General features: G+C 33.1%; 1 protein-coding gene across 1 annotated transcript; it reads right to left on the bottom strand.

The window, feature by feature from the left end:
• Positions 1-1,776: 1,776 nt before the first annotated feature.
• Positions 1,777-9,760, bottom strand: LOC139843817 (uncharacterized). Its single transcript, XM_071833974.1, has 12 exons — positions 9,678-9,760; positions 9,217-9,559; positions 8,412-8,589; positions 8,290-8,339; positions 7,661-7,753; positions 7,491-7,579; positions 6,746-6,824; positions 6,083-6,165; positions 5,914-5,992; positions 4,933-5,605; positions 4,165-4,531; positions 1,777-2,216 (listed from the first exon to the last, which is right to left on the bottom strand). The coding sequence occupies exons 1-12, from the start codon at positions 9,707-9,709 to the stop codon at positions 2,084-2,086; spliced, it is 2,199 nt and encodes a 732-aa protein (XP_071690075.1). The 5' UTR covers positions 9,710-9,760; the 3' UTR covers positions 1,777-2,083.
• Positions 9,761-11,685: the final 1,925 nt, after the last annotated feature.

The following is an 11,685-nucleotide window of genomic DNA, read 5'->3' on the forward strand; positions in this document are numbered from 1 at the left end:
ACCATAGACACTCTATATGCAGTAATGTTGGAGTTAGCTATACAGGGTTGAGGTTGATTCCAAAATATTATATATACTTTGAGTTGTGATCTAGCCTGAGGCTTGTATACACGAGGTCGTGGATTGATTCGAGATAATATATATTGCTTTATTTTCTGTACATCTAACTGTGGACAACTAGTTGTAGGTTATTAACGATGACAGCTGACTTAATAAACTTAAACAGCAAAACGTATTAAAAATGTTGTAAATATATTTTGAACATACTTTGATATATATGTACATATTTATTATAGGTTCGTCAATCGACCAGTGGCCAAGTCTTACTTCCCGACGAAGTAAAAATCTGTGAAAGTGAGTTATAGTCCCACTTTTAAAATCTAATATTTTGGAATGAGAATACATGCAGTTTTATAAATGTTTTACAAAATAGACACAAGTAAATGAAACTACATTCTATGGCTGGATTATTAAACCGAATATGCCCCTTTTTAGTCTGGTAATCTAAGAATTAGGGAACAGACACCCTAATTGACGCGAATCCTAAAGATAGATCTATTGGGCCCAACGAGCCCCATCCAAAGTACCGGATGCTTTAGTACTTCGAATTCATCATGTCCGAAGGGAGTCCCGGAATGATAGGGGATATTCTATATGCATCTTGTTAAGGTCGGTTACCAGGTGTTCACCATATGAATGATTTTTATCTCTATGTATGGGATGTATATATTGAAATATGAAATCTTGTGGTCTATTATTACGATTTGATAAATATATATGTTAAACCTATAACTCACCAACATTTTTGTTGACGTTTAAAGCATGTTTATTCTCAGGTGATTATTAAGAGCTTCCGCTGTTGCATGCTAAAATATGGACATGATTTGGTGTCAGCATGCTTGTATAATATTGTTTAAAACTGCATTCGAGATTTACTTTGTTGTAACATATTAATATTGTAAACCAATATGTATTGGTAGTGTGTGAGTGTGATATTTTAGATTATCATTTCTGGATAATCTAGGTGGTGACTTTTTAACCTTGTCGATAAAATAAAGGTTATGGTTTGTTTTAAAAACGAATGCAGTCTTTGAAAAACGTCTCATATAGAGGTCAAAACCTCGCAACGAAATCAATTAATATGGAACGTTTATAATCAATATGAACGGGACATTTCAACCGGTAACCGGAAGTCTCACACCGTTTGTACAATCCTTTACAAATAAAAAAGGTAGGTAATCGAAAACTCATGCAGAAGGTAACACTAAACGCACAACTTGCCGACCGGAAGAACCAAAAGTGGAGCAAAAATGGTAATAAGACGCCGAACAAAACATATAAAAAGAAGCGGTGGAGAAGACGACCACACAAAGGCAACACGTAGCACCCACAAATGCCACACGTCATACAACTCTGACAGTTGGCGCTTAATGCGGATTGACGATCCTAACCCTGTTTAGACGGTGGATGATAGGTACAGGTGGAATTCAGGCTGGAATGACGTTTTTACCCTGGTTACTGTTTATTATAAGGTATGATAATTTAGCCGATCTAATAAGATGAGAGTGATTTTACAGTTTGACGTGATTTTACAGTTTGACCCTTTTTGGCCAACCCAACATATCAAAAATATGTTGTGTTGATAGTAAGGTTTGAATTTGAAACTTATTGTAAAAATATCAGAACCTCAACCCGATTGAAGGATGTGGTTTTCATATATGCTAGTGTGATCACATATTCACAACTGGTAAACCACGTATGCTATAAATAACTCTGAATAAGCATTTGATGACTAAAAACTAGTACAAATATTCCTCTAGATAGCCAAATTAACATTACCAATCTCATGCCAAGAATGCTAGTTGTACATAACTCATCTGACAATAACTAAACAACGAAAAACTAGAGAGCAAAATATCATCTGTCAACTCTCAACTAAAGACGGAAACTATCATACAGTACAATGAAGATAACAAGATGTGCAGTCTATAGGACCTTTTCTTATTCCGGGTTCCAAATACAAATATATTGACTTGTTATCAACACTAATTAATCAGTTAACAGTAAGTACAGGTCATAAACTTCACTGTCTCTGCTTTTGTGAAACGAAACGAATTCCTTGTTTGCCAAGATCAACATTCATGGCCTTCCCGTCTTCTAAAGTAACGGTTACATTAGATGTGTCTTCAGATACTTTGATTACGGTTCCCTTGTACCTGCAACAATCCAAAGGATCAAATTTACCGCCACTGAATAGCAAATGACAGTTTTGGAATAAAATGGGATCGTTAGAGAATTTTAGTTATATCTGTATTTGTCAACTGAAAAATCTTTGGTTTTGGACAATAGAAATGCTCCGTATGTGTTATAAACTGGCATACAATTTATGCCTAAGAGCTCAAACGGGTTGAAAGTACATGAAGCACTTTTAGGGGGTGTTTGGGATTGCGTTTTGAATATGATTATTTGATTATTGTGATTGTAAGATGTAAATAATCTATTTTTGGTGTTTGGCAAATGACATTCTAAAAGTGATTAATTACGTTTTAGTGGCATCAAAACGCAGTTTTCAAACAGTACAAGGTGACCTACTGCACCAAAACGGATTATCACTTTTCTTTCAAAATTACGGGACTATCCACAAAAATATAGAATTGTGATTCGGTGACAATTTACTCAATGCAAAGCAACTGTGTTGCCGTTTACTTATTTTATTATTTATTTTCATTTTACTATATTATGTTGTACACTCCATATTGAACAATATGTGTAATACACTAATAATACTCGGTTTGTTTTACTTTTTAATTCTTATTTGTTGTAGAACTTATAAAACTTCAAACTATTACATACTTATATTTACATATTTTAATATTTTAACCATGTCTCTTTTGGTACTTTTATCCGTCAAGTTATCAAAAAATCTGATTTACCCAAATACCTTAAAAATAATTATTTGATTATTGCGTTATCAAACAGCATAATCATAACCAAACACTATTAATATATAACACGTTACGCTACAGCTGATTTTTGATTATGATTATTTAAAACGCATAATTGATTTTCAAAACGCATATCCAAACACCCCATTAGTATATTAGTATATTTTTTATTCATCTTCTTGATATACATATCGTTATTTTTGTTAAATATCTGTAATATTCATTTGGATGTTTCGGTAAAGAGAGTAATGCTATGTGCCTAAATCTATGCATTATCTGTACTCTGAGATATGGTTCCCACATATTCTCTCCCGTTTCAACCAATCATTTTATTTATTATATTCACCAATCAAATCTTTGGACATAGATTTTGAGCATATATTTTTAGAATCACGAATCATTTATCTCGGGTAAAACCTTAACCGACCCATTACAAAATGTACCAAAAAGTACCCGCTTGGACTTTTTAGTGGACATGACTGACCCTTCCAACCTCAACCAAAAAAGATATCATGGCTTCTGAGTATTTTCATTAGCTTTTCAAAAACTGTTAGACAGCCAATTTAGGGCACAACAGACCACATATTTCATAATTATCAAAATGGCCTTCCATCTTACATTCTTACCTTAGTGTCTGTATGTATCTGTAAAGAAAACTATGCCAATATATCTAAAAATCCTATTAAAACCAATTTTAGTGTAATTGCCAGAATGTTATAATCGAGTTTTTCAATCACAAATGACGAAAAAATAAAGAGTGCAACTTAGAGGTACTAGCTTTAACCCATTTACTTATAAACGAGTCAATTTGGGCTGTGTTTTATTTTATAAGTCAAATAACACATTCAGCTGAAAGGGGGGCAGATCAGATAGGTGAAAAGGGATGGAAATCGTGCAACATCTCTTTTCAGTGCATAAAACCTCTTAAATCGATTAATTAAAAAAATTAGATTTTTATTATAAGAACCTTGTCTTTATATAATCATAACTAACATATTAATCATCCAGAGAGTTTTAAGAGTGGAGATAGAAAAGTGTTTGTCAGTCAATCCAACCAGGATTAACCTTGGCACATCACAACCCATACTGAAAGCGACAAATATCAATCCAAAAATCCAATCACGCTTTACCAAACCCGCCAGATACGCCTATAGTGCAACTGTATTGCCTTCTACATGTAATAAGATACTATAATCTATAGAAGAAAAAAAAAACTTACCAGGAATTATTGGATGGGTGATGAACTTCCACCATCTTTCCAATTGCATGTTTACCCAATTTCTGAATTATCCACTTTGCATCCATCATATCTTTGTCCTGTTGTCCACCTCCTCCTCTATCTTCCTTCACAGACGACGATTTATTATCCATAGGAGAAGAAGAAGATGGTCTCTTTCTCTTAGACCTCTGACCCTTAACTAAACTCTTATCTTCCTCTAAAGGAGAAGCCCAAGAACTATGATCATCAGAATACGGGTTCTTGAATTTCAGTCTCAATAAAGGCTTCAGCTCTTTTTGTGAGGAATGTGAAACCAAAGGTGGACCCACATTATTATTATTGGTATCACCGAGGGAAGACTTTTCGCCTGTCATATCAAACTCACAAAATTCAATTCAGATGTAGTTGAATGAATAATTCAGACGTAGGAGATATCTGATGGACTTTCAATGAAGAGTGACAAAAGCATAAAATTTCATTTAACGAACACAATCAAAGTATACTACTCCCTCCGCCTCAATTTAGATGTCCACTTATATAAAATGCACACAGATTTAAAAACCAACATTGTTAGCCCAAAAGATTTTTTCTTTTTCCACTTATATCACTTTTAATGGCTAAAAAAAGTGAAAGTCGACACCTACTATGGGTCATACAAAAAAAACACTGGGACAGAGGGAGAATATCTCAATCCTAATATAAAATATTCAACATTGATATAAGTTGCAGCAAGTTCATTACAGAATTAAAAAAAAAAAAAGGACATACCATTGGAAGTGGTCAAAATTTTCTCCGATGCATCAGATCTTGGAGAATTTGCTACATTTTTGTTTCTGCTACCCAAGTGTATAACCAACTTTGGTCCTTTGGTGTTTTTAGATTTAACACTTTCATTTCCAATATCTTGTATGGGGTCCACTTGATGTGGCCTAAAGCTTTTCATTTTGTCTCTCAAGATTCTACCATCTGTTTTAACAGGAACCTCCTTCAAAAGCTTATGTTTTGGGATCATCTCTTGGTCAACCGGCCACACCCCATCGGTAATACTTGAAGTATCAGCTTCTCCATTTCTATTCAACTGTTCATATTCATCTTTGAAATCGACGGGAATGGATCCATAAGATTGCGGATCACTTTGTTCAGTTCTACCATATATACGTCCCTTATCTTTACCATATTTCTTGTTTGAAGATTTCTTTGCATATTCCTTATTCTTTATCGGAGATTTATCAACTACCCCTTTTAATGAGAACTTGAGTGAATGCCCGTATTCTTTCTTTACTGGAGGTCCATCATCCTCATCGTCAGAATAAGGTGAAATCGCAAATATTTCTTCTTGAGTTGGCAATCCAGCTGCGGCCCTTAAGCTAGCGATTAAACCCTGCTCAGCTTTGTCTCTTCTTCTCCAAAGCTCTTGAACAGCATCTTCATGATCCCTAATCTGAAAAATGTGTGTATTTAATGAGTTAAAATAATATTGGAAAAACAATATTATCCAAATAATCATCTGTACTTCTGAACTAAATGATTTCAGAGGTCGTATGCATCAAGAGTTTTGTGGGCGGCTTTCAAGTTTCAACCTTTTGCTATTTTACCCAATTTGATGCATTTCCCGTTTAAGATGAAACAAAATCCATATTGACCCTTTGATAAGTAAAAATCCATATTGACCCTTTGATAAGTAAATGGTTCGATATTGTACCTCTAGGTTGACATTAATTTTGCAGCTGTGTAACTAACTATTCTTACCTGGTAGCATTCTCCACGGCATGTGGCACATCTATACTCCAGGTGATTATTCACTTGAAATTGCATGTACTTTTCATCACTGCGAGAAATAATTTATTGTTATAAGAAGCTGTATTGTTAAAGAATACAATAAGTCTTTAAAATCAGAATAATGATGTTAGAAGTATACCTAATTCCATCACAGTGACAATGCACCCAACGCTGACAGATATCACAACAAACCATGGGTGTCGATTCAGAGTCTCTATACACCTTCAGTTATACGAACCAATAAGACACAAGGTTAGGACATTTAGATTACCAAGCAATAATACAACATCTCTCATCTTGCTTCGGGTATGTGAGAACATGATAGCATAATACCACATTGTAACTTGTGAGAGTTCACATCATAAAGAGGAAAAAACGATGGTGTGTTTGGTTGTTGAAAAGTGGGGCAATTTTCCATAATTTTCCTTAAAAATCGGAAAACTGAAAACATGCTCAAAATGGGTTATTTTTTGAAAAAAATATTCCAAGAAAATGGAAAAATCACTTTTCCAAGTTATAATTAAAAGTTAGAAAACAATGATTCCCACTTCTCCATTTTTTTCCTTTACAAGTCTCCCTCCACATTCTAAAATTTTCAAAAAAACATTCCAACTCTATATTTTCTCATCATCAATTTTCCAAAAAATGGAAAATGCAACAAAATATGAGCACGTTTTTCAAATTTCAAGACTTTTCTATAGATACAAAACACTATTCATTTTTCTAGAAAATCAGAGACGGAAAATTTTGGATAATTAAACACATTGTAGACGTTTCAGTAAGTTGGGAATAGATAAAATACCTTCAAACAAACAGGGCAATAATTCCCCTTGACAAACAATCTTCCACAAGCATCACAGCAAGTATACCCTAAAAACCACCTTCAGAATGTTGCATTGGAAATGTGCAACAATCATGATAAAATGTAAATAAATCATTTTGGATTGCAAAAAAAAAATAAAATAAAAAATAAGATAACTGCAACGGTATCATAGTGGTCAGATTAATAAGAAAACTATGGAAAGGATAGGAAAAGAAAACAACTTTCATTTAGGTATATGAAGTATCAAATACTGACTATATAACTTCATCATAAATGATCTACCTTCATGGTTTATAAATCATTGGTATGTAGTCTACAATGGGTGTCAAAGATCTTTAACAACCTAGTTCTTTGTTAGTAGAGATGGCAAATTTCGGTGAGCCTGACGAATTAGGTAATGACCCTAATGGGCACAACGGGTTTGAGTTGAAACATTAAACTCTTTAGTATTAGTCATAACATGCCGGTTAATGTGTTACTTTTTTCAAGTTAATGTGTTACTTATTACTACACAAACGATGCCTTTATGATAAGTCAGTAATAATCCCAATCTTTAAATAAAAAAGATTTTAAAGTTATATTCATTGGAAATAGACTTTGGAGGACCTTAACCATTTAACCAGTTCAAATCATTTTCCTTTTAGATAATTTCTTTGATCACAACAAACCCATTCATGAATAAATGGGTAAAAACCACATCCTGTTATAAGCAAATGAGCAATACCTGAGACTTGAACCATTCCCAGGGACTGTAGATGCACAGCTGTGACACTTGGTATGCTTGGGGCACAAATAAGGTCCTCTACTCACATTCTGCAAATTTCCAAAAGATTAAAAACATCGTTGAATCTCTTTTCATTATTGAAAACCAGAGCTGAAAGGTCCTGATGTTACCTTGTGTGGTGGGTGCTGACAATAACAGTGATACGCACCATCACACCTTTTGCAAAACATGAGTTTGTTTGGATCACCGGTTCTTCGGCATACCTATGTTGCAATAGGATTCAAAAGCAATACAATTATACATAACTAAAAAGTTACATTCCAGATGGTTCTCACTAGTTAAAACTACCTTCCCATACACGGTATGATCAAAAAATGATCTTTTTCAAATTCATATATCTTGAGCCTTCAACAACAAGAGTACTCAATCATCCCGCTGATAGCAGGGTATGAGGGAGGGGAGGTAATATGCAGACAGCTGTACCCGTATTGATCATTTTCTATGACTTAGTTGAAATAGGAATTTCCAGGATTTATATATCTAATGATAGCTATCAGGCTAATTTAAGATGCTTGAGAGCTACAATATACGAATACCTTGTTTACTGTTTTAGAATTATCATTTTCTAATATTCAAATTTTAACTGAACTGAGCCTGCTATATCTAATAACAGCTATCATTGCTTCAAACACAAGCTTTAGTAGTTAAATAGATATGTGACTCCCACAATAACAAAATATTGTAATGCATGGTGAAGATTGTCACATCGTGAATAGAAAAATTAACACATCAAATATACCTCACACACACGACATGAAGGACATGTCCAAGAGCTCCAATGAAATAAATCTGCAATCAATATTTAAATAATTAGGAGCAACATCAAGTATAAAGGCATGCATTAGTGACAAGAAAGTGTACCTCGATCATGAGACCAAGATTTCAAACAGCTCCTGTGATACTTCTTGTTACAACTTTTGCATGACAACATCTTCCTTGCTCTTTCACTTCTAACGTGTTCACCAGAAAAGCAAAGGCGGCACATCACTTTCCCATTAGAAAGAACTTGCTCATCTCCGGCAACATCATTAGTAATGCCCTGCATTTATTTTATATATATTATTATTATATTATATATTATATATAACATATAAATGAAAAGTTCTAACCTTTTGACTCCACGCGAATAGAAAAATAATTAATTCCAGATATAACAATAAAGTGTCACTTCTAATTTCTGTTACCTACTCCATGAATCCTGGGTTACAGGTATAACAATCCTGATTCCTTTTCTATTATTTACCCCATGAATCTTGGGTTACAAGTATGAAAAAACTACGATATTAACCGATATTTCCAAAATTTAAGCAAATAAGAATCAGAGATTGGTCAAGAAATATTAAAACAAAAGCGAACAAGCGAATTAAATTAGACTTATGTATTAACAGTTTGTCTCAAAAGACCCAGTAACCCCAATGTCAAACCCCATGTAATATCGATATCGATATCATGTATATTCCACATGTATGCATACTTCTGAGATACCAAAAGAATTACAATCAAACTAAATCATATTCGAAATACACATTTTGCTAATAATACTAAATCAACATCTTATACTTAACATATCAGTTACACAAACACATTTAATAACACTAAACTCCATAGCAAAAATAATAGAATTTAAACTATAAAGTATAAAAGTACAGATTTTCAAACTTATTACCTCTGCCTCTCCAGATTCAAACGCCCTGGCAAAATCCTCAGCCACCAAAGACGCAGCAGCAGCTTGTTTCTGCAACGCCACACGCTTATTCTGCGCCGACAACATCTCCGCCGCAGCATCGGCATCAACAGCCGCCGCAGATTTCGAAATCACCGACACCTGCGGCGGTGCAGGAGATGGTGCAACAATAACCTTCGGAACAAGAACCTGAACAGTTCTCTTTTCATCTTTAATCAACCATGGATCGTCTAAAAAAGCTTTCAATTTTTCAATTTCATCAACGAATTCATGTTTCCCCTTTTCGTTCTGCGGAAACCCTAGCGAGCAGTAGCAAATTCGACGACTAGAATCAAAAGAAAAGAAAGGGTTAGTGAGCGGGAAATATATATAGATATAGATAGATATAGAAACGATGTGCAAGTATATGTGTAATTTGATGGTGAAAAACAGAAGATTAATACCAAGTAATTGGGCAGGCGACGTGAAAGGCCATGATAGCAAAGAAATTTGGGGTTTTTTTTGACTTAAAGGATTTTTGGTCGATTTTATTAGTATAAAGTTTTTAAAGGACTTAAAAAATGTGGCTCTTGTCACCCTTAAATCAAACCTTAAGGCTTTCAATAAATGCTATTTTAATTTTAATTTTAATTTTAAATTTTAATTTTAAATTTTAATTTATTATTATTATTATTATTATTATTATTATTATTATTATTATTATTATACCTATATCCACTGTTGTAAATCTCCCGAGATTTCTCGGTCAACGAGGTCAAACTTAGTCAAAGCCATTATTTCTCGAATTTTCTTGTTAATTTGTAAGATTTTCTTGTAAAGTTCGTAATTTCTAAGATTTTCTCGCTCATTTCTCGGATATTTTTGTAAAATCTCGTAAAAATGTATATAAATATACATAAATTTATGTTTTTATGTATATTTTTATTAAAAAACTATAAAGTCAACGTTAGTCACCGTCCGAGATCTCCCCGAGATTATTCTGAGATGCCGAGATCTCCCTAAAAAAGTCCAAACGATATCTCCCCGAGATCCGAATTCTCCAACCTTGCCTATACCTATGTAATAATAATAATAATACTCTTTCTTTTCATTAATTTATTTTATATACTATATTAATAATTATTATCATTTATTATTATCATATTTATATATATATATATATATATATATATATATATATATATATATATATATATATATATATATATATATAATTAAATATACAAATATAATGTTTGTATTATATTATATATTTTATTAACCCTTATACGTGTTGAACAGTAATTTTGTTGATACGACATTAGAAAATGGATAAATCTTCGTAAATTTAAATTTAATAAATATTATAAGTTGATGTTTCAACACCGAATTTTATTAAATTTTTATTAAACCGCTGTAGAAGTATTTAAAACAAACATTATCCACACACACACACACACACACACACACACACACATATATATATATATATATATATATATATATATATATATATATATATATATCAGAACACATTAATTCTGTACAAATTACGTCAAGTAGTTTACGTTATAATAGACATTAGAGTTTCAGTCGTGTCAAACATAACCAAATTGCAAGCTCATCATCTACCTTCACTAGCATGTAAAACAACTAATGTAAGGGCTTAGCACGAAGCTAAATGAATAAAATAAGCTAACATATAATGATATATGGCATCAAGTTCCACTAAATTTAAACAACAAATACAACAAGAGGCTCGACGACTTATACATGTATGCAACCACTGGCTGATCAGGCAACAACTTACCGACAGTTCTTGTTACTAACTCCTTGGTATAGTAATCTAGATGCAACGCATACGTCAACATAACAAATCAAGGTTAAGCTCTCAAGTCCAACCTAACATATCAAGGTTGACTTCGTATGGATTAACACTTTGTGCACATATACAACATAAACAACATACATCATCACAGTATGGTAAACATTAGTATAATCCGGCCAGTTTAATCATGGCAACAGTATCACAATTTGCTACTCCATACATATATCTGAAAGGATAGTCCTATTCACCTTATATCATAAAGCAAGAACTCGGATATCTTATAATACTTAGCCTTCTCCTTTTTCTTTATCACCCGAGAATATCATATTCCTAGTCAGTATATTCTTTCAACTCATAATCAGCAAAATCAACACATTTCAACAGTCCATAATAAAAAATTACACTATTTAGATCAAGATTGCATCTGACACATATTACAAACTCAAGTCATCCGTACGGGTGACTCTCACACGCACGTGTGAGTCACCTCAAGCCGACGGTTAGCATTTGATGCATATCGGTGACAATTACTTATACAATCAGCATAACACAATTAGTCCGTACGAGTGAAAAAAAATAACAACATAAAACAACATATCTGTACATCAAGGTTAAAAAAATTGTTACATCATCAAATTTATATC

The sequence above is a fragment of the Rutidosis leptorrhynchoides genome, chromosome 4, assembly GCF_046630445.1.
Source record: "Rutidosis leptorrhynchoides isolate AG116_Rl617_1_P2 chromosome 4, CSIRO_AGI_Rlap_v1, whole genome shotgun sequence".
NCBI lineage: Eukaryota > Viridiplantae > Streptophyta > Magnoliopsida > Asterales > Asteraceae > Rutidosis > Rutidosis leptorrhynchoides.

What these genes read in the sequence shown, in the direction of transcription:
- LOC139843817 (XM_071833974.1), bottom strand. Translation starts at nt 9,709, where the DNA reads ATGGCCTTTCACGTCGCCTGCCCAATTACTTG. An exon ending in GGGAATGGTTCAAGTCTCAG is followed by an intron (nt 6,825 to 7,490) that starts GTATTGCTCATT and finishes AACATTCTGAAG; the next exon opens with GTGGTTTTTAGGGTATACTT. An exon ending in GCCGTGGAGAATGCTACCAG is followed by an intron (nt 5,606 to 5,913) that starts GTAAGAATAGTT and finishes CACATTTTTCAG; the next exon opens with ATTAGGGATCATGAAGATGC.